This window comes from Marmota monax, unplaced genomic scaffold, assembly GCF_021218885.2.
Source record: "Marmota monax isolate L192 unplaced genomic scaffold, Marmota_monax_Labrador192_F-V1.1 WCK01_AAM20220418_F8-fsc00008, whole genome shotgun sequence".
NCBI lineage: Eukaryota > Metazoa > Chordata > Mammalia > Rodentia > Sciuridae > Marmota > Marmota monax.
The window spans coordinates 27,822,497-27,849,878 of record NW_026694432.1 but is presented as its reverse complement, the minus strand read 5'-3'; the positions used below and the strand labels follow the sequence as shown (position 1 = coordinate 27,849,878).

Genomic DNA, 27,382 nt, shown 5'->3' with positions numbered 1-27,382 from the left:
AACAGGGGGTTAGTTCATCTGCCCAGTGTCTCGGGGTGGCTAAGCCAGGATTGAAACCTGGGCAGTCAGATTCCAGGGTCTGTTCTCAGACATCCCAGCTAGGACCAGCCTCCACTGTCTGCAGATCCCATTTATTCTGCCCCCAAAGGATGCAGGGGTAAAAATGGGGATGGGTTCCTGTGTCTGCCACCGCAGCCAGTCCCTGCCCTTTCCTGAGTGAGATGGGGTGGGACTGAGGGCCGGAGTCTGGGGATGCAAGGTCCTTGTGCTGAGAGGCTCTCAGGTCCTCAGGCTGTGCCTTCAGCGAGGGGCTTCTCTAGGGGACAGGAGCACACCTATTCTTCCAACCTCTGCAAAGCCCAAGCAAATATCTGAGATGCTAACCACAGGACAGGGCCCCACTGAGGCTGGGACTTGAGGTTCAGCCTATGGTCAGAGCTGGTGTGACCCACTGCTGGGATGAGGGGTGCGACTGAGGCACAACAGGGCACACAGTCGGAGGTTGGCAGAGCTCACAGGTGTGGCCTGGTTAGGCCTTGGCTGACCACTGGGACTGTGCCTCAGGACCAGGCCACACTACTGTAGGGAGGAGGGTGGCCAGGGCACAGGCTGGGGAGGGTCAGGAACATCACCCCTGGGGACTCCTGGGATTGCACTAAGGAAGAGAGCCCCAGAGCATGCAGAGGACCCTGCAGACGTGTGGCCGTGGGGGCCTGGGTCAGCCCGGGTGCCGTGAGGGCAGAGGAACGTGGCTGGGCGCCGGGGGTGGCCTTCTGGCCCCCAGGGCAGCCCCTCATGGGGGCCTGGGCCCTCACCTCAGCCATGTACTCCAGCAGGCTGACGTGGATGGAGACCAGGCCCGAGAAGCTCTCGTCGGGGAAGCGGAGGCCTTCCACGAAGAACAGCAGCTCCGCGGAGCCGCCCGTGTACTTGACCACGTGGTAGAGCTTCTGCCGGCCCAGGATGTGGATGTAGCGCTGGCCGAAGAACGGATCTGGAGGAGGAAGGAGCGGCATCAGGCCCTGGCTCATCAGCAGGAGGTAGGCGAGATCACTGATGGGGACAAGTGGCTTGTCCTCAAGACACAGAGGAAAGCACAGCAGCAGATGCCACCAGGACCGACTACGCGGTGTCCGTTATCATCTCAGCACTATGTGTCCCAGCTCGTCTGTGAAAGGAGTGGCTCCCTCCTGAATTGTGTGTTTGAAGTTAGAGCAGATAGTAATCGCACAGCTGGGGGCGGGGGGGGGGGAAGGGCGCCATTTTCCCATTTCACAGACGAGGAAGCTGAGTCTCAGAAGATGTGGCTTGTGACTGAGCTGGACCCTGATTCTTGCCTGATCCTGAACACCAAGCTCCCAACCCCTTTGTAAAACACCAGCGCGCCCGTCTGTATGCACAGGTCCCCTCTGTGCCACCAAAGCCATGCTGGTGTGACAACAGACAGATGCTGTATCTCTGGCCATCGAATTTCGGGGCCAGGAGGGATGCAGGCTGCGCCAGGGCTCCTGCCCCTCTGAGGTCTCCAGCCCGTCACCGTCCTGTGGGTGGTTTCCCTTGGAACGGTCTCGCTCCTCCTTCCTGCAGGTCTGGTTTTGTGTCCTTTGTGGGAATCCTGCCCAGGTCTCCAGAGCACACCCTGGGGATCTGTTTAGAGCTTCCACAGCCGCTGCCCCTTCCTGTCATGTCCTTTCTAGATGTACATGGTCGCGTGGGCCAGAGACAGGCCCGCCCGGCCCCGCTCCCGCCTGGCACCTGATCACGCTTCATAAATGCTCATGAATGAACCAGTGGCTTCCTTCCGACTGCTCCCTACGGGGGAGGCCAACGGGGAATTTTCAGGCTGATTCAGGCCCAGCAATTGATATCTATTTTTTTCCTCCAAGTGCTGGGGATGCAACGGAGGCCTCACGTGTGCTAGGCAGGCGCTCCGCCACCGAGCCACAGCCCCAGTCCTTGGGAACTGCGTAACTGCTCTGTGACTGGCATGGCCAAGGACCTCTGGGGAGACGGACTGTCACCACGCGGCATCTGTGCCTAGGAGCAGTGCTCAGCCAGTGCTCAGATAGAGCACACAAGGGATGCGAGGGACGGTCATAACGGCAGCTACATGGTGAGAGGTCTTGTCTGGTTACTTGTGCTGAGGTGGGTGGGAGGGAGGGGGCTGGGTGGGAGGCATCTGAGCGGAGGAAGGCAGTGTTGGGGACACCCTTGCAGGCGGCAGGGTTGGCTGCGGGGTGTGTCGGGGAGATACTTTCTGGGTAAAGCCAAGGAGAGGGGACCCTACGCAGTCCCAGAAGGAGGCTCTGTAGCCCTGCAGGCTGCAAGGGCGGATCAGGCTCAGCTCAGCACTGATGACGCTTAGTGACCCGTCGCCTGGGGTTAGGACCCAGGGGTTAGAACAGTAGCCAAAAAATGCCTGCTATAAATGTGTCAGGATCAATATCTGTGAAACGCGGGGACCAACTGCAAAGCCCAGGCTTGGGTGGCTCCTCTGTGGGACAGAGTGTCCAACCAGACCTGGATCATAGGTCACTAAGGGGGGCTACCTCAGTGGTTACGACTTCCCAAGACAGAAAGGCCCCGGTTTGGACGCACTCTGGCTTTATAGGTTGGGAAACCTCTGGGAATTCTCTTGACCCCTCCAAGCTGCATCTGTTAAGCACAGGACAACAGCACCCAGGTCACAGGGTCATTGCAAATGGTACAGCATCAGTCACCTGAGTAACCTCGGGGACCAGGTAACTATGGGTACCTGGCAGGAATCTATGGGTGCTATAGGGGAGAGGCTGTGGGAAGTCAGCCCACCTGACCAAAGAAACAGCATCTGGCCTCATGGTCCTTGGGTAGGTCCAAGAAGAAAGGGGGTAGACAGACCTGGGCATCCCAAGGACCTCGTCACAGCTCAACACAGAAGGAGAGGTCCATCTGACCCAGAGCCAACAGTGTGCCCTGTGGCCCCCTCCCCAGTGGGTCCACATGGGTCTGTACACAGTGCCCCTCCCTCCCCCCTCCTCCGGCCCATGTGCCCAGGCTGATGTGGGCAGCACTTGAGCTGAAGCTCAGGAGACTCAGGCCCGGAAGCCAACCCCTTGTTTGCAGGAGTCCCAGGTGCCAAGTGTCCCAGGGCTCAGACAGCAAAGGGTCCACCAGGGTCTTGGACCGAGAGGGATCTGGCCAGGGGAGGGGGTCAGCAGGGAGGGCACACTCTGGCCCTCCTCTGGCAGCTCCCTCCTCCCCACGTGGCCTGTGCCCTGGGACTCACAATGTGTCTCTATCCTGGGCCTCGTTCTGGCAGTCTGAGCCAGTGCCAGGAGCATGGATTCCTTGATGGGAACAACCCAGCCATTGTCCCGAGGAGCGGCTGTCCCCTGTTCCTTCCACCCTGGCGTGGCTGGCTGTCCCTGCAGGCACCAACAACGCCTCTCATCTGAGTAGCCCTCGTGCTTTGTGCTGGCACTGCTGGCCACACTGACCTCTCCTCAGCCCCAGGCTTTGGCCACCGCTGGCCAGCGCGTGGTGTGGTTTGGTGTGACCCTGCCCGTCACTTTGGAATGATTCCACCTCCCCGGGTGACTCCAGAGAATGTGACCAACTGTCTTGTTTTGCCTGGGCCCACGGGGTTTCCTGGGTTGAGGGACGTTCAATGCTAAAACCAGGAAAGTCCTAGGCAAATGGGGACAAATTGGTCACCATGTCCTTGTAGGAAGAGGTGACACCCCCAATTCTTGGGGTTCTGGGCAGAACCCGAGTCACTGGGTTTTTTTAGGAGCACTGGAGGCTTCATCTCACCCCAATCATTATAAATAATAATAATCACAATATTTCCAACAAAGCATAGCTGTTGTTTATAGAGAGCTCTCCACACCCATTTCCTAGAGCGTCTGGCCCGTCCCTCATTCCGTCCCCCTGCCATTTGGAGCAGTGGGGGCTCCCATGCAGAGCAGGACCCAGGGCTGTGGCTGGTGAGCAGACCTCCCTGGTGCCAGAGCTCCCTCCCAGGACCCCTGCTCCCTGCTTTTCAGGAGATTGAGACCACCTCTGCTGGGACACAGGTGACCACATGACGTTTGTGAAACGCACACATTCTCAACCACAGGTACATTCACATTTGTAGCTTTTTCTCTTGCAGTACTGGGATTTGAGCCCTGGGGTGCTTCCCACGGAGGTAGACCTCCAGCCCTTTTATTCTTCGTTTTGGGATAGGGTCTTGCTGAATCCCCACGCTGCTCTTGAACTTGCTATTCTCCCGCCTCAGCCTCTCCGTGGCAGGGGTCACAGGTGGGCACCGCTGCACCAGGCTTGTCTTCAGGTTTTGACAAAGCCAAGATGTTCACGGGGAAGACAAGGAAACTGGGCCCTGGGTGAGTTATTTCTCTTCCTCTCCACCTGGGTGGGGCTCACAGTATCCACCCAGAGGCCACCTTTGATGGGAATCTCACTGGGTGGCGGCCACTGTCTAGTTAAAGGCCCTCCCTGCGGACAGGCAGCCCAGGTAACACTCTCGGGGAATATTCTCTGAGGACTTGCAGAGGTGGCTTCTCTCTTTTCTTGCCTACTTGGGACCCATCTCAGATGGCCAGCCAGGGGGAGGGAGGTAAATGTGGAGCCAGATTTGAGTCCAGCCCACTGCCCCCAGCAGGGGCAGAGACTCTAGACCTTGCCAAGGCTTCTCCATCAGCCGCGGGTCTCTGTCAAGGCCAAGGCCTTGGTCCTGCCTGCACCCCTCCTGCCGCGGCAACTCTGGCCTGGGCGGCGTAAACATCTCGGCCCCCTGGGGCAGTGGAGCCAGTCGACTCCAGGGACATTCCGACCTGCTGGTGGCCACTGCGCAGGGCCCAGGGTGGCACTGTAGGGGGCTGGCATGGGGTGGCTCGTGTCCACTGGCATCCTGGCTAAGTCACTCCCTGAGGTGAGCCTCCCCCCCAGGGTGACTGCCTTTCTAACGGTCCTGTCCAAGAGTGGGCCCAGCCCCCCAGAGAGCCCCTGAGCATGGTGAACTGCAAGGCTGTTTTGCTGGGGGGGTCTGAACACATAAATCAGATCTTGACCGTCCCTTGCTTAAACCCTCTAATGGCTCCACTGCACTTAGAATAAATCCAAACCCTGTCCGCATGCTCTGGCCCCCGGCCCGGCTCGCTGACCTTGGTTCCCCACACATCAAGCCCTCTGGATTCCTGCCCCTCCAAGGCTCAGAACAGCACCCTCCTCCGTGCTCGGCACACCCCCTCCCCTCTCTCAGATGCTGTCCCCTCGATCCTCGCTGTTCACAGAGCCTCAGCTCAGACACCACCTCCCTGGTGGCCTCCCCAGACCACCCAGCCCGCGGGGCCTCAGCCCTGTCCCGCTCTGTGACTCCGTCTATTCCGTCTCCTCCAACCCTGCTATTTATTATGTCCCCTGGCTAGGTGGCTGCTTTTCAAGGGCAGGGTGTGACTCTTGTGTTTACTGCAGGGATCCCAGCTCTGAGGAAGGTGCTGGCACCAAGGTGACTCAACACATGGTCATAGAACGTGAGACAAGTGCAGGCAGCTCCTCGGACTGGCTCTGGGGCAGAGCATGTCCCCTGCACAGCAGAGGCCCAGGACACCCTGTCACCATGGAGAGGAACAAGGGGTCACTTCCTGGAGGGTGCCCACAGCATCTCTGGGTGGGGGGGGCTTTACAATTTAGAGACGGCTGGGCAAGTGGTGCACACCTGTAACCCCAGTGCCCCAGAGGCCCGAGGCAGGAGGACTCTAAGTTCAAGGCCAGCCTCGGCAACTTATGGAAGCCCTGTCTCAAAATAAAAAATAAAAAGGGTTGGGAATGCGGCTCAGGGTTTAAGCGCCCCTGGGTTCAATAACCAGTAACAACAAAAAAGTGGAGATGCCACCCACCTTGCCTCAGGTACCTTGAGGGTGACATAACTCCAGAGGAGAGAAACCCTGAAATCCCTGTCTCCTGGGCACCAGAAAGAAGGACACAGACCCAGGTCACTACAGTCTCCTTTGAGAGGACAGACCTATGTCAAGGAGTCTCCCGAGTCCTGAGCCCAGGCTGTGCTGTGCGGGGGCCATGGAGGCTAAGGGAGGAGGGTGGTGGCCTCAGGGGGCAGCGCAGGGGTCACTCACTCTCCACGTAGAACACGCCCACTTTATCCGAGTCCCCCATGGCGATGTAGAGGACCATCTCGTATCCAGCCGGCAGGCGGTCGGGGCCCTTGGTCCTCAGGACCATCGGGGACATGTCCTTGAGGTCTGAGGGGCAGAGGCACAGGGGGTCAGCGTGATGGGCCTGGGTGGTGCTGGCTTCCCAATGCCAGTGTCATGGGAACCACAGAAGACCAAAAGGAGAGGACGACACTGGCCGTCCCCTCCGACACCCCAGGTGGCCTCCTTGTTCTACCCGTGTGTGACTTTAGAAAACATGGTTCCAGTTGAACTGCATTTGAGCACAGGTGGACGTTTGGGTCCTTTGTCCCCAGGAAGCCCAGGTCCAACCTGCCCGACCCTCTGCTCAGCCCAGGATGGCGTGGGTGCCCCCTGCCCCGTCTGGCCCCGGGCGTCCTGCTGGTACCTTCCTTGCTGTAGACCTTGTTGTCACTGAAGTCCTCCTTGGGCAGCCAGGGCGTGTCTCGGTCACAGTTCACCAGCAGGATGGCCCCCTGGCCTTCAGGACCCCAGGTCCAGGACGCCTGGAAGCGCAGGAGGATGGGTGAGCGTCCTCTTCTCTATCCCAGTGCAGAAACCTGAGGGACACCTGAGAGCACCTCGGGATGTGGCTAACGAGCAGCCACCATCTACGGGTGTGAGTGCGTGTGTGTGCGTGTGTGTGCGTGAGTGTGCGAGCTATCATCTGGCAAACGTGACTTCCAAGTCTGATGCCCAGAGGGGACCCATGTGAACATGCAGGACACACGGACAGGAAGGATCTGGTGTGGGGCGGCCATGCCTGGTAGCGTGGAGCTGGGAGCAGGAGGGCGGCCAGAGCCATGGGCGGACGGTCTGAGCCGGGACTCGAGGTCCCCAGGCCGGGAGTCCGGATGGGGCCTGCGTGGTGCGTCACTGGCTTTTCCTTTTCCTGCACAAGGGACTGAACCAGGGGACGCTGCCACTGGCCTACGTCCCCAGCCCTTTTTATATCATTTTGAGACAAGGTCTCCCTAAGTTGCTCAGGCTGGCCTGGGCCTTGAGATCCTCCTGCCTCAGCCTCCCAAGTCGCCGGGGTTACGGGCGTGGGCACCACACCTGGCTTCTGCTGCTTCGTTTTCTACCCTGCAGCCAGGGGACTACAAGAAAAACGGACCGATCACGTCACTCTCCTACCCTAAGCCCGCCCTGCTGACACAGGGCTAAGCCTGGCTCCTCACGGTGGCTGCGAGGCCCAGGAGACCTGCCCGCCTCTCCACGCCATCACCTCTCCCTCGTCTCCGCCTTGCCTTGCTCACTCTGTTCCACCCGCACTGGCTGCCCTTCTGCTCCCCAGATGCCAAGCTCCCGGGCCTCTGCCCACGCTGGTCCTCTGGCTGGACCGATGTCCTCCTTTTTGCTGGTCAAATCTCTTCGCCCTTCCAGCCTCAGCACAGCTGGCCCTTTTCCCAGGAAGCCTTGCTGGTCCCCAGACCAGAGCCCCTTCCATGGCCCCGCACACAGCCTTTTTGGGGGCACTTAGGGCAGTTGTTATGACACTTGTCTGCGAGTGGGCGTCCTGTGCCGTGGGAGTCTCTGGCTGCCTACAAGGTCTATTCCGGGGCTCTGCCCTTGAGCTGCCCGAGTTCGGGGCGTCTACCCTGATGGCTAGGTACCTTCTTTGGGTTGTTCTTCTCCACCTCGCCGTCCCGGTCGGCGTCCACATCCAGGGAGATCTCTGGGGAGGAGAAACATGGGTGAGCTGCTGACCCTGCCAGACAGGGTGGCACGGACATGGGGGTCCTGTGGACTAGGGTGTCACTCACCCAGGGACTCGGTGGCTGGGGATGGGGGCCCTGTGAGCTCATCTTCTCTGAGCCCCTGGCTAATGTCCACACCCCAGGGCCCCTCTGCAGACGCCGTGTGCACCGGCAGCTTACAGCCTTGGGGGTGCTGCCGGACAGGCCAGGGATCCCCCTCCCTCCTTCTTGGGGGCTGGGGACCGGTCGTCACTGGACAGATTTGGGGCCTCTGTTCAGAAGGGTGGAGTCCCAGGGGCACACGGGAGGTGGGAGCAGAGCTGAGGTCCGCACTGCACCCGTCCGACTTGTCATAATTTGAAAATGTACCAGCTCAGGGTTCCCTGTCTTTCCCAGTCCATCTGGGTGGGTCTGTGTGTGCACATGTCCTCTCTAAGAACCCCTAGAAGTCTAGATTCCACCAACAAGGACCGAGGGTTTTCCTCTGGGTGAGAAACCATGTCTTCAGCCCCTCTTGATCTGAGGGTACCTGTGACCGGGGCTCCTGCTAGATGACCAGACAGGGTCCCTGCTTATCCTTCTTTCAGGGAAGGGACTTTTATCGTCCCTGGGCCCGCCATGGAGACAGGCTTTGTGGAGAATGTGGGGCAGTGGAAAGGTTTAGCATTAGACAGTGTTGGTTTGGACCCTGGTTCTCTGCTTGGGAGCTGTGTGACTGTGGGCAGATTAGACAACGTCTCTGAGCTCCAATTTCCTCAGTTTTAAAGTGGAATCCTTTCCTGTAAAAATTAGCCGTTGCACTAATTGCAATGATAGGCATTACTGACTTTTGAGCCAGATAATGAATTCTTTGGAGTTAAGAGACTGATGGGTGCTGCTGGGGTGGCATCAAGAGTGTCACCCAGAGTGAGACGCGCTGGTTTCAGGCCCCAGGGCTGCCCAAGGGGGCCCGCGCACACCCAGCATGACTTGGACTGAGGTACGGGCTGGGTGGGACGAATGTGTTCCCGGTCAGTCCCCACGACAGCCAAGCCCTCTCCCTGGGTGGGGTGGGGGGTGAGGCGGTCCTGGCACAGGAGGGGCACAGATGTCACCCTTCCCTTCGTGGTCCAGCCCAAACGGGTCCACGGATCACACCCAAGTCCTCCTTCTGCCCAGCCTCCTGCTCCTAAATGTGGCCGTCCTGGGGTGGACAGAGGCAAGAAGGTGGGGGCAGGGAGGTCCCTGGAAGAGACCCTACAGTGTCCTGCTCCCGGGGCCTCCTGGGAGGCTGCGAGGCCCACTTCTCCACTCCCGCCACTGTGGAGCCCGTGCCGCGGCTCGGGTACCTGGCTGGGCCCTGGTGACCGTGCACAGACCCGCTCTGAAGGAGCCTCCAGTCCTGGAGGGAGCTGTCACTGGACCCATTTTGCGGGAGAGCAAGCCAGGGCTCCCGCCAGGGAGCTGGCCCGGAGATCCTGGAGCGGGGAGCAAGGGCCCCGGGAGGGGGGGGCGCCTGCGCTGCCAAGGAGGCTGAGGTCAGGAGCAGGGCTGGTGCTGGAGGCCAGCTCCTCTCTCACCTGTGCCCACTGCAGACCGATTTCCCAGCCTGCTCCCTGGGACCTGCCACCACCCGGCGTCCACACAGGCACCCAGCAGGGATGCGACCTTGAAGCTCCTGGAGCGCAGCGGGGCTCCGGGTCTGTTTTCTGTGGTCTCCATGGATCTAGGTTGACCTCTGGCTGACCTCTGGCTGACCTCCTACCTGGGCTGTTTCCAAAAACCAAGGCCACCTTCAAAGACGCAAAGCTTGCTCCCCTGAAGGTGGAGACCAGAGAAAGAGGCGTTCGCCACCCCTGCAGCCCTGGGGCCTCTGTCTCTAAGCTGCATGGAAGCTCTTTGTCCACTGAAGCAGCGCTTCTTAGGGAGCGATTAGGAAGCGCTCTGCGTTGCTTTGTTGCAGTATGAATTTCTTAACTTTTCAAGTTTTATCAATTTAGCCAGGCACAGTGACACACACCTGTAATCCTAGCCACTCGGGAGGCTGAGGCAGGAGGATTGCAAGCCTGAGGACAGCCTCAGCGACTTAGTGAGACCCTCAGCGACTTAGTGAGACCCTGCCTCACAACAAACAAACAAAAAAGAGCCGAGGACGCGGCTCAGTGGTAAAGCACCCTGGATCCGATCTCCAGCACCAAGAAACAAAACAAAAACACAAGCAAAGAAACCAAAAATTTTCAATGTGATATTTGTACCATATGCAAAAAAAAAAAAAAAAAATCAAACAAAACAGCACTAAATGGTTTCTGATCCAGCGCTTCTTTTCATCTTCCTGGTACAAAAATAAAACAATACCTCTATTTCCTGCTTTATTAAATTGGGCCAGGCTTTGCGGCCTTCCTGTTATGAAATTCGGGCATTACACCACTGTCCCCTTATCACCTCCTCCCACCTCCCATGGTGCTTCCTGCTTCTCTTTGGGACCTGTGACCTGCCCCTACAGCCAACTGCAATGGCCTCTCTGCCCTTCACCCTCCCTCAGAGGTCCCCCAAGTTGTAAGCCATCCCCTGGGACGGCTCCCCTGCCAGGCTCCTCGGTGTCTGATGTAACCCAGTGTCAGGGGGCCGAGGCCTGCGGGGACAGTGATCGGGGCTGGCAGGACCTGCCCAGAGCGCTGCCCGCCCAGGGGGAGGAGGGGAGGACACCTGTTTCAGGGACTCGGGCTCCAGACATTTCCCAGAGGCTCGGGCTCCTACCTCAGATCCTCTGAATAGCTCCCAGGGGTCGGGTGGCGCCTGGGTGTGGGGCAGATTAACGGGAAATGTCACTAGGATTGGGTTCAAGGCCGTCTGCCCTGAGGATCAAGACGCTGGCCGCTGCCAGCCCCATGGACAGTGGCAGGGTGCTGGCCTCCGGGGCTTGAGCAGCCTGGGATGCGGCGGGGAGCGAGGACTCCCTCCCCCACAGCCAACGCGGGCGCTGGTCAGGGGCCCGAGGAGCGACTGAGCTGGTGGCTACAGGTTCCCAAGGCCCGTTCTGTGCGCTGCTCTCACCGCCAGGGCCTGGCAGCGGGCCCCCTCCTCAGGTTCTCCCCTCCGATTCGCCCTCAGGGGAAGGCTTTGCAATCAGCTCCAATCAGGGTCCTGAAGGTCCTCAGGCTAATTTCCACTCTGTAGCTTGGAGAAGTGAGGCCTAGAGGTGCGGGCTACTCACCACGGTCACACAGCGAGTTCTTGCAGGACTGGACTAAATTAGGGCCTGATTTGGCCAAGGGCACCATCTATCTGTTCCCAATTCCCCGGGAGGAGACTGCGGGACAGTAAGCTTCATCGTCATCCAGGCAGAGTCCTGTGGCCACCCTGAGGAAGGGAGGCTCAGAGGGCACCCACTGAGCACTGCGCCCTTGGCACTGGCACGGTCCCCTTGCACGTGCCACTCCGTGAATCCTTGGAAGCCCCGCACAAGTATGCCCAGTGCGTCCCATCTTGCAGATGAGGAAACTGAGGCTCGGGATGGTGGTGGCCTGAGGTCTCAGTGTGGTCTCGGGTGTTCCTGCCTCCCCGGCACTGGCCCTACTGATGGCTCCGGATGGGGGCTCAAGGGCCCCTGGGGTAGATGCTGGAGGAAGAGGAGGCCTGGGGTGGGGGATGCGGAGATCAGTGCTCCCAGGGTAAGCCAGTCTCCTTTCCTTCAGGGTCCCTGGTGCATCAGGAAGCACAAATTCAGAGGGGCAAGCTTTCCTCTAGCTTGATTTGTGACTCTGTAAATGGCCTGGCCTTTTCTTGAGAGGACCTGTCACTTTTCATGGTGCCATGACAGTAAGAGCTGAACGCAAGCTGTTATATTAATGTCTTTTGTTTGGTCATGCATCAACGTGGTCAAGCTTCTTATGTTTCTTAGGGGCCCAGAGGGGGCATTTTATTGGCCCGTGGAACCTCGGAATCTGGATGTCACGGCAGTTAAATACACAAGTGTCCAGGGAACGCAGAAGCTCAGACCCTTGACGGCAGGAGGCCGTGGGGCTCCCTCTGAGCTTCTGTCTTCTCATGAAGGAGAAAAGCCCGTCCTCCCCCTGGTTTCCGTCTGTCTTCAGTCTGGCACAGGCAGCCCCAGGGATCACCTTCATCTGACAGGTCTCTGTCCTCAGGTGTCCCTGCCCCCGTGGGATTCGGTTTCTGAGGACAGTCATCCGAGACGGCCTGAGGCTGTGTGTATGTGGGGTGCGCTCACGTGCCAGGGCCCAGCAAACCAGGGCGTCTTTGGTTTCATCTCCCAGGGCCCCCTGAGATCATCCCCATCAAAGTCCTAGGCCCGGGCTGGCCAGCCTTGGATGCAGAAAGAGGAACAGACTGACCACCCACCAGGCCCACTGGGGGTCGGCTGAGGAATGGGAAAGTGCGGCCCCGAGCCTGTTCCTGTGGCTGAGGGCACAGAGGAGGCTGGTGGGGCTGAGGGGGGAGCTTCCAAAACCCCCGGGAGGAGGATGTGACGGAACCCAAGTGACTTAGTCACATCAGCCACTTTCTAGGTGTGTGGCCCCAGGCAACCTTTTGTTGGTTTTTACAGCCTTGATTCTTTTCATCTGCAAAACAGGGACAAGACTAACTTCTGTCCCCGGAATCACCCTGAGGCTAGGTGGAGGGTGGGGCGCAGGTGGGGGCCCAGTGAGCACCAACGGTGCACAAGATTTTGGATTTGATCCCCAGAACCGAAAAAAGGGAGAAAGGAGAGGAGGGGAATAGACTGCTCTCGTGGAGGTCGAGGGTCTAGAGCTGCAGCCCGACTCGCTGTTGAGGCGCCCACACAGTCTGGGTGCAGCGCGGCTCAGCGGGAGGAGGGAGCCATTATTGCTATTTTTAAAAAGCACCCAGCACATCGCTGGCGCTCGGTGTCTGAGTTCTTTTCCCCTGCCATGTGGCAGCTCTGTCCATGTTCAACCACATGGACAAAGTCACCTCTGGGAGGGCCTCAGGGTAACACCTCCATCCCAGCAGGTTCCAAAGGTCACCTCCCTGGGCCAGCGGAGCAGGCTCTACCTCCCTGGGAGGGAGCATCCTGGCACCCGGGGAGGGCAGGGTAGTGCAATGGAGAGAACCTGGGCTGGGGGAATCATCCTGATTCAGAATCCACCTGCCACCTGGTTGCTGTGTGACTCTGAATGAGTTTTCTAACCTCTCTGGGCCTCACCATCCTGTGGATCAAATGAAGGACTTGGATCAGGTGAGCCGAGGACCCAAGGCCATAGCTCTGTGCCCCCAGGACTGGGCTTGAGGAGCACAAGGACAGTGGGAAGCTCTTTTTCAGGCTTGGCCCACAGAGCCCAGACTGGGCACCCCGACACGGGGTGAGTCCTGGCTGACCACGGCAGGCCGCCTCCCGCAGGCAGCCCGGCATCAGGACGGCAGGCGAGGGCTGCGAGGTGCCCTCCCCACGCCTGCAGCTACCAGGTCTGGTGAGAGCCCAGAGCAGAGCAGCAGGGTGGGGGCAGCCCTGGGGACAGCAGCCCCGAGACCCCGGCCTCGCTGACTCACCGATGGCCGTGAGGAAGAGCCCAGCCTGGTCGATGGGGGCGATCCCCTCCTCGTCATAGTAGTTGACGGTGACCTGGGGGTGGGGCACACGGGGTAGAGAGGAGGGCAGAGACCACAGGTCACAAGCAGGAAATCCCAGGGAGCCCCACCTCGGCCTCAGCCTGGCAAGTCCCCCCCAGCCTCCTCCAGGAAGCACTCCTGGGTTGTCCTCTCCTAGGTGATGGCACCAGACCAGGGACTCCCCTCCGAGTGCAGCCAGGATGCCACTTGCCCACCTGGGCACCCCACTACCTGTGGGGTCCCCACATCTGCCACATTGTGCCTCCAGCTCCCTCTAAGCTCCCGGGTGGTGGTGGGAGGGCAGCCTGAGGTGTTTTCTTTGGCGGATGCCCAGGGCCATCGTGGCCCAGGGTAGAGCTGGAAACGAGGGGACCCGAGCCGGCTCCCTGACTGCTCAGCACCCCACTTTATACACAGTGAGATCCAGGGCGCTGTGGTGCTGAGCATCGGAATGGCCCGTCACCCAGCAGCCCGCGCTCTACCCCCTGTGACACCGTCGTTCCAGGACCTAACAGGTGCTGCCCGATGCAACGGCCACCAGCCACGCGGCTGCCAAGCACTTGAAGCGTGACTAGTGTGGACTCGGGTGGGCGTAGGTTTGTTACAGAAAAAGGATATAAGACGTCTTGTTAATTGTTTAATATTCATGACTTGTCAAGATTTTTTTTGTTTTTTTTTTTGGTACTGGGGGTTGAACTCAGGGTGCTTAACCACTGAGCCAATCCCCAGCCTTTTTTTAATTTAGAGACAGGGTCTTGCAGAGTTGCTGAGGCTGGCTTTGAACTCGAGATCCTCCTGCCTCAGCCTCCGGAGCTGCTGGGATGACAGGCGTGCGCCACTGCGCCTGGCTTCAAAATGGCATTTTGATAGGTGGGCTCAAGCAAAATCTACTCTTAATGTGGATTTCTTTTCTTGCCTTTTGGATGTGGCCTTCTGGGGGCTGACAAGGACACGTGTGGCTGCGTTCTGCGTCTCTGGGACAGGCGTGTCCGGCCTGCCCGCGGCACACGACCCCCGTCCCTCCCTCGCGTACCTTGTCGGCGCTGGCCTCGGTGCTGGCCTTGCTCATGGTGAGCCGCAGCGTGGTGCTGGGCGAGAGGGCCCAGCGCTGCTTGCCGTTGGTGGCCACCTCCTCAGCCTCCCCGTCGCGGACGACCTCTACCCGCACGTCCTCCGAGTGCTTCAGGCTGAAAGTTTGGGCCCCAGCTGGGGCCGCGCTGTGGGAAGAGAAGACCGAGGGTCAGGGGGTGCCCTGGGCAGGTGTGACCAGGGCCGGCAGGAGCAGACTCCCGGAGGGCAGGTCTGCAAGGGCTCTCCTGGCTCCCATCTGGTGGACCTCAGAGGACCCAGCCTATGGCGATCACTCAGTCACGACAGGAACTTGCTAACACCGGGAGTAGCAGGGAGGGGCCTGGAGAATTCTTTTTCTTTTTTGGTGTTGAAAACCGTACTCAGGACCCGCAGCCTCAGGACTGAAGACCTTCTTTCCTTTTTGGTAGCAGGGATTGAACCCAGAGATGCCTCGACACAGAGCCACATCCCCAGCCCTTTAACTTTTTAGTGAGATAGGATCTCACTAAGTTGCTTAGGGCCTCCCTAAGTTGCTGAAGCTGACCTTGAATTTATGATCCTCCTGCCCCGGCCTCCTGAGGTGATGGGATTACAGGCGTGGGCAGGTCCCGGGCTCCGAGGAAGACCTCAGTGCTGTGCTGTGCCTTGGGAGCACATGGTACCACAGGTGGACGAGGAGACCCGGACAGAGGGAGGAATTTGCTCCAAAGACAGACTTGGGCCTAGGACCCTGCCTCCCTGTCTCTGTCACCGGTTCTCACAGGGAGGGAGCCCAGAACCAGGGTCCTAAATAGGCAGGACGGGGTGGCTCTGTTGAAGGACCCTTGGCCGGGATTCTCCTCCTGCTGACTGACCATCATTTCCACTGAGGAGGAAATGCTCTTGGATTTCTTGAAAAGCCATCCAGACTTCAGGCAGGGCCAGCTGGTGTGGTCTGGCTGAGGGGACGAGTGTTTATGCCCCCACACCCCACACCCCAGGAGGCCACGCGAGGGTAAGGTCACACGCCGGCCAGGGAGCAAGGGAGGAGGCCCTGCATCTCACAGCCAGGCGGACTTCACACTCCTCCTCTCCGGAACTGTGAGAAGGGAGCTTGTTCGTGAGCTGCCCCCACAGCGGGGTCATGGCAGCCCGAGCTGATAAGACCCTGGCTTAAGGGAGGTAACGGGGGACAGGGAGCCGGCGGAAGGTGCGGTTTTGCTCAAACCAGCCCTTGATCTGAGGATTCCTAAAGGCCCAGGAGGGCTCAGAGGGTTCCGGGTGGGATTCACAGGGGGTTGTGACTGATGGGAGCAGGAGGCGCCTGCATCTGTCTTTGGGGACCTGTGCTCTGGGTGCCAGGGGTCTGTGACTCTGGCTGGGCCTCAGGCCGACAGGGGTGCTATTTGACCTTCCGACCCTCTTCCTTCTTAACACTGCAGACTTGTCGCTCCCACGCCTCCAGAGAGTCTGGCTGGCCTCACTGGGTGAGGTGAGGCAGCTGGCAGGGGCCGGGTGGGATGGGAGGCCCAGGAGGGCGCCTCTCGGAGTCTAGCGGCAGCCGCAGCTGCAGGCCTCAAACCACTGTGGACGCTCAGATCTGCAGAAGGGCTGGCCAGAGAGTGGGTGTTCTCACCTGTTTCCGGGGACCGTGGGTGCTGCTGCCCAGTGGTCAGAGCCCTGGGTGGCTGTGGCGGGAGCGCGAGCCTCTAACCCAGGCCAGGGGCTGGGGCTGGGGGTGTGGTGCTGTGGGGGCACTTGCCTGGCATGTGAGGCCTTGGACTCAGGCCACAGCAGAGCAGAAGCCCAACAAACCCGCAAAACACAGACCCCGAATGGCAGGAGCAGGCCACCGTGTGCAGGGGCTCCCGGCGAAGACCCTGGTCCCGGGCACTGAAGGCGCCAGCGGGCGAGGCTCAGGCAGCCCATCCCCGGCGCGGGCAGAGGAGCTGCTTCTGGTCTCTCTGCTTCCTTCTAAAGTCCTGGCCTGCCAGGGGGACGCTGGACGCCTGGTGGCTGTGGCCGGCTGCCGCCCACCAGCTTCCCTCATCAGGAGGGACCCAGAGTCTAGGCAAAGGCCCTGGACGGGGTGCATTTGCAGAAGCTCTGCGTTTGGGCCCAGTTTTGTCGCGGGCTTGCTGAGGGGGTCTTCATGTGTCCCTTGCCCTTCTGAGGGCCTGTCAGCCAGCCCACAATACATGGACGATCGCCCCCCCTCCCCCTCCATGCCTCCACTCGCAGGGCTGGTGACACCTTTCCCTCCAGGTCCCGCCAGGTGGTGCCGAGGGAACCTGCCCTCCTCTGGTCACAGGCTTCCCCTGGGGGGGGGGCAGGGGCCAGGCTCCTCCAGCCTCATCCTTCAGAGCCCAGCCCAGCTGGGCGCAGTAGCTGGTCCTCAGCAGGCTAAGGTGAGCCTCTCCCCGGGAGGCGGGGACCTCTGAAGGCCTTAGAGGAACCGAGGCTGATGTGTTTATGACACAGTCTCTTTTTTACGGCACCTGAGAAAGCCATCTATGGGATGCTACAACATCTCCATTTTAAATAAAGCTATTAAGAAAGTGTGAGCCAGTTTAAAGAAAATACGGAGCCAACAGTGCCACCGATGGTATATGGTATTGGCAAAAAGTCGCGGGTCTGGGACACCTCCCTCCAGCAGATCCCAGCTTTGTGAATCAGCTTGCTGGTTGGCCCAGGGCAAGTGGCTTTCCCTCTCTGTGTCACTGCGTGTTAAGTGGGAGGAGGGAACCAGAGTCAGAGGTGCAGAACTGGCCAAGAGTGGGGGAGGGAGGTCCTGGGGAGTGGGGGGGGGGCTCTGCTGAACCCCTGCCCCCGCTTTGCCCATCTGCACACAATTCTATTTAGAAAGTGAGCTTCACAAGTTCCCAGAGGGGATGGTCTCTTAGGATCCTGCCTTATTGACTGGAATGATGCTTCCTGCCGCCTTTATTCTTCTGGGCCAGTGAGAAACCGGAGGAGGCCCCAGAGGGTCCAGAGGAGGAGGCCCAGAGGGTCCGGAGGGTTAACACCCGGCCCACATCAGAGCCCGGAGCCCCACCATCCCCCCCACTCAGCACCAGTCATGCTGGGGGCTGAGCAAACAGCTATTCTTGGAGCAGCCCTGGCAGAAATGACAAAGGCGCCTTTGTCCCCCTGTGGATCCTGTTGGCTGCTTCCCTCTCCAGGAAGATCCTCTTAGAACCCCCTGCAGAAACTCGAGACCCGGGAGCCAGGGGCTGTGGGCAGCTCCAGGGTCCCCCCCCCCAGGCTGCAGGGAGGGGCTCAGGATGGGGGCAGAGAAAAGAGTGAGGCAGGGAGAGGCTGGGACGTCCCTTTTGCTTATTGCAGAGACCTGAGAGTGGACGGGAGGACGGGTGCCGGTCCCTGGAGCCGGCCTGCATTGTCCCAGCACCTGGGATGGCCGTGCTCAACATGTGCTTTGGGAGAAAATGAATGAAAGAACCCGACCTTCTTGGCAGGCCAGGCGCTGTTTAAACAGAGCTCAGGACTGTGCCGTGCCCACCTCGCTCCGCAGCCTGGTGCTCAGTGGGTGGCATCCAGCCCCCACGCCTCAACTTGACTCTCCAGACTCGTTTTCTGCAATCCCACCCCCACATTCCCGTCATCGTCCCATCTCACGGTGCCGTTCCTTCTACCCCAAATGCCCTGCCCTGGCTTCTGCCTGGCAAATGTCCCTCTCTCCTTGAAGACCCAGCTCAATCCATCGTGCCCCTGTGTATTTTCCCCTGGGCAGCTGGCTCCTTGAAAGGAGGAGACAATTTTGTCTCGGCACCTGGCCTGGACCAGGCACACGGTGCATCTGTGTCTGCCACAGGAGGGGCTGGGGTAGGGGGCTTGCGCCCATGGCCACTCGTTTACTTAACACGAATTTATTGAACACTTACTATGTGCCAGGCACAGCTCTAGGTGCCGGGGTAGACGTGTTGACAAAGACAGTGTGTCCTCTGGGCTCGTGGCCTTCCCATTCCAGTGGATGAGAAAGACTCTAGGTAGATCACACAATCAACAGGGGTGTCATGAGGTCTGGGGCTCAAGGAGGGGTTCCCTGAAGAAGTGGCATTTGAGCTAGGATCTAAACTTCCTATTCTAAAGAATTTGCCTGTGAACTTCACCTGCGGGATCTGTTTAAAGACGGAGGCTGGGCCCAAGGCCCGCGTTTCTGATTCATCAGCTCTGGCAAGGGGCCCGAGAACTACATTTCCAATAAGCTTGCTAGTGGTTTCCAAGCAAGGCGGACAGCTTGGGCGATGGCCCGAGGCCGATGCTGGCCTGGCGTGTTCGAGAAACGGCAAGAAGGTGAGCAGGAATGGATTTGTGAGCAAGGTGGGGGGCGCATGGAGGAAGAATCCTAGACAGTGAGGGAGGGTTGGGGAATTGGGGGGCAGGTGACACAGAAATGGGTCTGGAGAGTCAAGTTGAGGCCCAGTGGCCAAAGGCCAGGGGAGTCACTGGAAGGTCCTGATCATTTGGGCACCATAGGTGCTCACCAGGAACAGGACAGGGTGGGCTTCAGAAGAGCAATGGCGGAAGTGGAGGAACAGTGGGCAGGTGATTGCCATGGCCACCCGGGCGAGGGATGAGGTTGACATGGGACCAGATGGTGACCCTGGAAATGGAAAGACATGGCCAAGAGGCTGGTGTCAAGCAAAAGGACATCTGCCTAGCCCCTCAAGTGCTGTGTGGCCTCTGGGGAGCTACCCAGCCTCTCTGGTCTTCATTCAGTCCGTGGGGCAGGTCACCGGCTTGGCCTTGCAGTGCTGGGGAGGCTCACTCAGTCCCAGACTTGACGGCACGACATGCCTGCTCCTAGCTGGCACCGGGCACCCGCCGCTTGTCCATCTGGCCTGGGCCTCGTTAACACCAGCCGGGGCTCATCCCCAGAGTGACCCCAGCTCCTGGCAGCCTGGGTGTGACATCCTGCCCTCGGGTCTTTGGAGGAGTTAGAAGGGGGAGTCCTGGGTGCCAGCCTGGCATGTGACCATGGCGAGCACCCTCGAGGACAGAGAAGGGAGGGAGGCCAGGTCTCCATTCAGGCCTCACACCTGGTGCTCTGCATGGTGATGCTGGAGCCTGAGGGTGGGCAGCTGCCCTGGCAGGCATCAGCGAGGCCAACCATGACGTCTGTCTCCAGGCAGCCTCCTCCCCCTCCCCCTGGCAGCCTCAGCCTCCCTCCTTACTAGGCACTGGTGCCTCTAGCTGCCTGGGGCCTCTCCTTGGTGATGACGCAATCTCCTCCACGGTTCCTCTGTTCCTCAGAAGCCTTCCAGGCTCCCTGCTACCTACAGACCAAAGTTCAACACCTGAGCCACGCCTTCAGCCCTGGTTCAAGTTCATCAACCTTCTAGTCTTATGTTCTGGCTCAGTTTCCCACCAGGTACGCTTGCTCGCATGGAGCAGGTCCTCGGGCTCACTCAGGACCCGTCCATCCTTCGATACCCAGCTGAGCTGTCACCGGGACCAGGAGGCCTTCCCTGACGCCACCAGCCAGGATTCACCTCTCCTTTCCTGTGCTTCAAACAACAGCAACAAGTGTTCAGTGTCCTCCCCACGGGGGTTAGGAAGCTTTGAGAGCAGGAGCCACATCTTATCATGATTTGTTTTAATATCAATAAGCCCAAAACTAAGGCATGATAGCTACGTACTGAGTATCTATTATGTCCCAGGCACTGGACCAATCCCTGGTACGGTCCATCCTTTGGGTAACCCCATGAGACCTGTACCAAGGCCACCCCGTTTTACATATGAGCACATGGAGGCCCATGGGGACAAGCACTTGCTCCCAATAAATCCCAGGGACAGTAATGGCAGCGTGTGAGGTGAACTGCAGTCCCCTGGGATCCAGGTCTGGCTGCTCCCTCCTGCAGAGAACCCCCAGGTGGAGAGGCCCCAGATGGAGGGCAGTGGGGGCGGGGTCGTACCTGGCTCAGGACCATGAGAGGTCTTAGAACCACTAGAGCCCCCTGCTTATTAGGTAGGTGGGGGTCAGAGACACAGAGCTGGGACACCCAGGCGTCTCCCTGACCCAGGACCTTAGGTGAATGACTGAGAAGGAAGGTCAGGCCCCTCAAAGCCCCTGGGCACAGGATCTGGCATGGCTGGGTGGAAGAGGGTGGTTTCCCAAAACTGTTCTCCCCTCAAACTTAATTTAGGTGTGGCTGGCTGGTGGTGGTGGGGAGGCCCTGCACCCTGACCTCACCCCAACTCAGGGCCTTGTGGTCAGCAGGGAGAGCGCTCAGGGCCCCCAGCTCTGCGGGAGGCGGTTGGCTTGCAGACGGGACGGCAGGCTCTCCCACCCGGGCGCTGGCCTGAAACTGGAGCCGAAGCACCTCCTGGCAGGGCCTCCCGGGTAGGGTTGATGGCTCTGGGTGTTGTTCTAATTTATGGGGCCACCTGACCTGGCCTGGTTCCTCCCTCCGTCATTCTCTCAGGAGCAAGCGCTGCTCCGGCCAAGCTCGGCCACATGCCCTTGACCTTCCCCAGGCCCACACCGTCGTGTACGTCCCTGGAGATGGTGGGTGGGGAGCTCAGCCCCACGACAGGCTGGTCCACGGGCACTGATGGCCGCATCCGGCCATTCATCTCCTCAACCCAGAGCACTTCACTGGCTCTGGAGAAGATGAGCAAGGGGAGGCGTCCGGGGGAGACCTGGGCCCTGCCGCCACCACGGGCCAGCTGGTCATCCTGGACAGGCACGGCTGACTTTCCCCAGATGCAAAAGCAGGAGGCCGTAACTGTTCCTATCTCATGAAGTTGGGAGATTTAAACACGTGGTTTTTTTCATTACTACCAAGAGAACCCCGGGGCCTCGCACATGCTGGGCAAGATGCTGCTGAGCGGCACTGACCCTAAAGGCACGTAAATTAAAATGCACAGAGATAACTGTACAAGGTGTTAAGAGGGCTCCTAAGTGCATAGTCATTGTTCAATAAATACGAGTTAGTAATAGTAAGTAAAAAGTAAGATTTACAAAGAAGCAAAAGAGGACTATGAGGTAAAGAATAGCTAGGACTCGGGGCATGATGACATGGGGTAGTCCATGAAGGCTGCGTGGAGGATCTGCTTGGCTAAGCCTGGACGGACGAATGTCAGGCTTGGAGAAGTTCAGGGGATAGTGTTCCAGGAAGCAGGAACAGCAGGTGCAAAGGCCCTGAGGTGGGAATGAGCTTGGAGAACTCAGGCTTAACAGCACTCACAAAGCCAGTGAGTGGGGCCAGAAAGGAAGAGGTGCCTGGATTAGGTGGAGGTGGCATTGGTGAGGCAGGGCTTGGCATACTGGGCAGGGGAGCCCATGGCACCCCATGCCTTTGTTGCTGCTACCGAATTTCCGATCCTACCCTTAGATCTAATGATCATTTTTTGGGGGGTGGGGGATGGGGATGAGCCCCGGGCCTGACGTGGGCTAGGCAAGACCCTGCCACGGAGCCATGTCCCCAGCCCTTTTGTTGTTACTTTGAGACAGGGTCTTGCTAAGTTGCCCAAGCTGCCATCCTCCTGCCTCAGCCTCCTGAGTCTCTGCGGTTACAGGTGCAGGCCACCAACTCAGCCTAATGACACTTTAAAAATAAAGCCCCAGCACTCACAGGAACCAAGAGACAGACGCAGAGGAGGGAGTCGGGAGGAATTTCAGTGCTGCGGGCTCTTCCCCAGGGCAGGATGCGTGTCCGTCTGTCCCCCGTTTGCCCAGCCCTGCCCAGGATCCTGCCCTGGCGCCTCTGCCTGTCTTCTGCCAGACAGAGATGGGCGCTCTGCCCCACCGAGGGGGAGCGGCTGGGCGGCCCTGCCTTGGGGAAATGAGGAAGGGGAGGGGACCTTCCCCCTGCCCCCCACAGGCTCCTCCTGAGGCTGGCTGCTGCAGGGGCAGGGGACAATTGTTAATGCTTATCTTTGTCCTGAAACTCCCGCTGGCCTCTCCCCAGCAGGGGGGGGGGGACACCTGCTTTATCAGAAGTCCTGATCTCTTCAGATCAAAAACCCAAGGAAGGGACCGGAGAAGCCAAGGCCTGGTCAGTGGGTCAACGGGAGGACACGCAGAGTGTGACCGCCCTGCTACTGTCCTCCAAGGCTGCCTGACTCCCAGGTGTCCACATCTCCAGTGCCCACAGAGGTGGGTGGGGACACCACACTTTGTGCCCCTCTCCAACTTCGAAGCCCCATCAGATGGACCCCAGCCAGCCCCACTGAAGTGGTGGCTGCCAGCCCCAGGGACCGTGGCGGAGACTGGGCAAGGGCACTTGTGCTAGATCTAAGATGAGCCCACTAGCAATAGCACAGGGAAACAGCGAATAACGACTACAAGGTACGTTCTCCACAAAAAAGTCCTACCTCCTTTTTTTTTGTGCCTCTACCGGTAGCTTGCTGGAGATTAGCACTCAGAATGCGGCTGTGGCCAGGTGTGGTGGCACATGCCTATAATCCCAGACACGGGAGGCTGAGGCAGGAGGATTGTAAGTTTGAGGCCAGCCTCAGCAAATGAATGAGACCCTGTCTCAAAATAAAAAATGAAAAGGGTTGGGGATGTAGCTCAGTGGTAGAGCACCCCTGGGTTCAATTCCCAGTACTAAAAAATATAAAATAAAAATAATAAAGTGGCTGGGTCAGGGCAAATACTCCTGAAGGGAGAGGAGAGGTGGCCCAGAGCACGCCTTCCCATGGTGGCCTATGCAGCAAAGTGGCCGCCGGTCCACCCCATGACCAGGTTTACAGCCTCTGCTGGGCCAAAAGGTCCCTCCTTGGGTCCTCTGATTGACACTCAGGTGGGTGAACGGAAGCTTAGAAAGGAAAGGCAGTTCAAGGTCACGCCCCAGTGGACAGGCGTCCCCGAGGAGGGGTGGGGGCTAATGCTGACCAGCGGACAGCTCCTGCCAGGACGCCAGGGCTGTTGAGGAAGGGGAGGGAAGAGGCTGCTTCTCTGAGGCCGGAAAGGGAGTCCAGAGGCCATGGAAAGGGGCTGCCGAGGCCCGGTCGGGAAGCCGCTCCTACCTAACTGGCCTGGGGTCCACCAGGTTTGCAGCTTGGGGTCTACCTGGAGGCCCTGGGGGCTTGGGCCAGCACCCGGGTTTGGCTGGGGAGGACTTGGTGGGAAGCGGAGGCCCAACACAGTGGGCAAAGTCTCTGGGGTGGGGTGGGGGGGCTCAGGGCCAGGAGGAAGGTGGAGGCCACACAGTTGACGGAGTCATCTGGTTCCGCCTGCTGGTTACGTCAGCGTCACACAGGATGGAGGGGAGGACAAGAGCGTGCGTCTGAGTCAGACAGACATGGACCTGAGTCCTATGTGTCACCGGGCAAATAACTTCGTCTCTCTGAGCTTCACTGTCCTCATCTACAAAATGGGACGATCAAAGGACAACTGCGAGACCCCGGGGGGTTGAGAGAGATGGCCAGTTGGTTCCTTAGCACAGGGTCTCCTGTCACCGCAGGCATCAGACACCACAGCAGGGTGACAGTCCAGCCTTAGGAGCCACAGAGGCTCCCTCCAGCTAGACTGGGACTCCGGCTGGCAGTGATTCTGTCCCCAGCCAGGGGATGGCTGGCCTTGATTGGGGACACTTTGGGTGTCACGATTAGGAGACTGCTATTGGCCTCTGGTGAGTACAGGCCAGGGATGTCACTAAATGTCCTACCATGTGCAGGGCAGCCCCCTGGACAGAGGCTTATTCAGCCCTACAGGGCTGAGATGGAGATATGCTGCTCCCGAGGAGTGCTGTCCAGGGCAGTGGCCACCCGGACACGTGGCTGCTGAGCGCTCACAACGCGACGGGTCCACACTGAGAAGTGCCATCAGCTAACACCCCCACTGTACTTCAAAAACAGCACGAAAGGACGTAAAGTATCTCATTAGCGACCTTTATATGGAGGACAGACGCGTCAAAATGATGATATTTGGTTACACTGGATTAAGTAAAAACTAATTGCGCCTGCTTGTTATGACCCTCAGAGACCCCAGGCCACCTCTGAGACCTACACAAGGGACAACAGAGGCCCAGGCCCAGGCAAGGCAGAAGCCGGGGCTGAGGCCAGGGCAGGAGGAGTGGAGAGGAGCCCTGGGGCTTGATGGTATCGGCATGGCCCCTGTGGCCTGTGCCCCATTTCTTGTGGACGGTGCTGGTCTAGATTGCTCGGCCTCTCCTGGTGGCGGGGGAACCCCGAGGGCAGCTGGGGGTGTAGATCTTTGTGGCTGTGGCTGGTGTCTTGAGGAAGGACAAAGACTATTGTCATACCCCTGTCCCCTGCCAGAGGGAGAGTGAGTTGGCACCTGCTCCACTCCTGGCCTCGCCCAGGCTGGGCCTCGCTCTGCCAGGACAAACGAGGGCAGGGGGCCCTGCTCTGCTCCCCAGCCCCCACTGGAGGCACCAAGCCAGCCTTTCAGGCAGCACCCAAGAGCCCCAGCAAACAAACAGGCGGGTATGGTGACAGCTGAGGCTTAGAGACCTGAGCACCCTGGCTCCCAGCCCATTCCCTGGCCGTGCCCAGTGCTGAGCTGGGGGTGGAGAAAGGCCCCGGTCACTGGTGTCCGGACCATACTCCACTCTGTGTTATGACCCTCAGGGACCCCAGGCCACCTCTGAGACCTACACAAGGGACAACAGAGGCCCAGGCCCAGGCAAGGCAGAAGCCGGGGCTGAGGCCAGGGCAGGAGGAGTGGACAGGAGCCCCAGGGCTTGATGGCATCGGCATGGCCAGTGCCTGCCGTGGAGATGGCAGGAGACTGGCTGAGCAGGTGGGCAGGGCTCCTGGGGCCAGAGGAGCTGAGGGACAGAATGGGCTGGGAAGGTGTATGGGAGACACACAGGTGGGTTATTATTATTATTATTTTTGGTACCAAGGATTGAACCAGGGGTGATTTACCATGGAGCCACACCCCCAGCCCTTCTTATTTTTTATTTTGAGACAGGGTCTTGCCAAGTTGCCTAGGGCCTGGCTAAGTTGCTGAGGCTGGATTTGAACTTGCAATCCTCCTGCCTCAGCCTCCCTAGCTGCTGGGACTATAGACGTGAGCCACTGCCTCTGCAGAGGTGGGTTTTGCCTGGGAGAAGCAGGGTGCTTCAGATATCAGAATGATTTGGAAGCAATGACACAGAGACTAGGGGACCCACTGGGTCATCAGCACAGGGTCCCACCTCCGGGTCCTGCATGTGGGTTCTTCCCAGAACAACACGGAATCCCGCCTGCCATGGGAAACAGTTCAGATTCTTGGAACAGAGGGCTGCAGACGAAACCCAGCATGATCCTGCAGGGGCTTGCCCCACAGTCCCCAGGCCCCATCCTGCACACCGGGGAATGTGAAACACCAGCCTTGGCCATTTTCGTGGAACTGTGGGTAATGGTAGGGTGCTACCATACAATCCTGCTGTCTCAGAAATCCTTCACCAAGCTTGTGGACAGAGAGATGGGGAGGGAACAGGATCCCGAATCTGGGGTGCTTTCTGCAGACCCCACCTCTGCACCCTGCATCCCAGGCATTGGGCAGGTGGCATGTGGTCCCTCCCTGAACTCCAGGTGAAATCGGGCAGGGCATTTGGTGACATGAACATCAAGGCCAGTACTTGGGGGACAGGCAACCACCGGCAGCCCCTAGAGGGTGAAATCAGAGCCTAAACAACCCCCAGAGCCATATTCCTCCCCAAGGAAGCTCCCCTCTGGTCCTGCCCCACTCCCCTCTGGTCCTGCCCCACCGCAGCGGACATCAGGAGGTTCTGCTGAGTTGGGAGTGGAAAGTGGGAAGGAGGCTGTGAATCAGGAGGGGCTGAGTGGAAGTGAAAGGGGAGTGGGTGGTGGAGAAGCTGGGGACTGCTGAGGTCCTGGGGAGACGGGAGGATGAGGGCCAGACCGTGGGGACAGCGGGACGACGGAGAGGAGCTGAGGCTGGAGCAGGGTGTCTGGGAGGGCCTCGGCTTAGGATTGCAGCTCCGTGGACAAGGTTTGGCCGTGGGCAGGTTTCGGGGTGAGGTTCTTAGGATGTCTGGGGGCTTCATACTGCGGGACAACTCGGGCGGGGGTCAGGCTGTCCACGTCCCAGAGTCCGGGGGGTGTCTCCGCGGTGATCGGAGAGGGTCTCGGAGGGGGGTCTCGGGCCGGCGCGGGCGCTCACCTGTAGACATCGGTCCAGAGCTGCGTGCCCAGCACGCACACCGCCTCCACGCGGCTCCCGTACTGCAGCCGCACGGTCCGCTCGCGCAGCATCTTCCCCGCCCGCAGTGTCCCGCCTGGTCCCGGCGCGCGCGTACTCCCGGGCCTCCCCGAGCACCTGTCGCAGGTGACCCAGCTGCAGCCGCCGCCGGCCGCCGTGGTCCCGCGGGCCGCCTTATTCTGCCGCCGGGGGGCGGGGCGTGGGCGGGGCGGCCGGCCGGGCTCCTCGGGCAGTGGACCGACGGCCCGTTCGTCAAGCGTGGCCCCGCCCTCCGCAGCTCGCCCCGCCCTCGCCGTGGTCCAGGTTGCCAATTTCTTTCTTTCTAAGTTTGGGTTGGGCATTTTTTTCATTCTTCAAGCCTTCTCTTCCCTCCAGGACCCCGTCCCCCAACCTCGCGGGGCAGAAAAGGCAAACGTGGAGCTGTCAAGGGACAGGGCAGGAGCTGGCGCGAGCACAGAGGCTGGGACCCGGGCCGGATGACTGCGCCCTCTTAAAGGAGTCTTTTGCAAACTCTGGAGGAGGGGAGGGAGCCGTGCGACCCGACCGCCCCGCCCCCGCCCCCACCAGATCCACGTTGCTATAGGGAGCTGGGTGGGAGTGGAGGACCGGCAGCTGGCAGGGACCGGATGCCAAGCCAGGGCATCAGTGGGCGAGAGCTTGGAACAGCGAGGACTGCAATGGATCATTCGGTCATTTAGCTGCCCTGACTGTCCCTGGCACCCCTGGCGAGGAGGCTGAGCTGCGGA

The 27,382-nt window shown here is 59.6% G+C and overlaps 1 protein-coding gene across 1 annotated transcript in view; it reads right to left on the bottom strand.

Moving 5' to 3' along the window:
- The window catches only part of Padi2 (peptidyl arginine deiminase 2), a 40,307-nt gene extending 13,520 nt beyond the window's left edge, over positions 1-26,787 (bottom strand). Inside the window, exons 1-7 of the mRNA XM_046468508.2 lie at positions 26,598-26,787; positions 14,475-14,658; positions 13,382-13,454; positions 7,787-7,848; positions 6,559-6,676; positions 6,114-6,239; positions 816-994 (exon numbers count right to left, since the gene is read on the bottom strand). Of these exons, the coding sequence (XP_046324464.1) occupies positions 816-994; positions 6,114-6,239; positions 6,559-6,676; positions 7,787-7,848; positions 13,382-13,454; positions 14,475-14,658; positions 26,598-26,689 (834 nt within the window). The 5' untranslated portion in view covers positions 26,690-26,787. The remainder of the gene's footprint in view (positions 1-815; positions 995-6,113; positions 6,240-6,558; positions 6,677-7,786; positions 7,849-13,381; positions 13,455-14,474; positions 14,659-26,597) is intronic.
- Between the last annotated feature and the right edge of the window lie 595 nt (positions 26,788-27,382).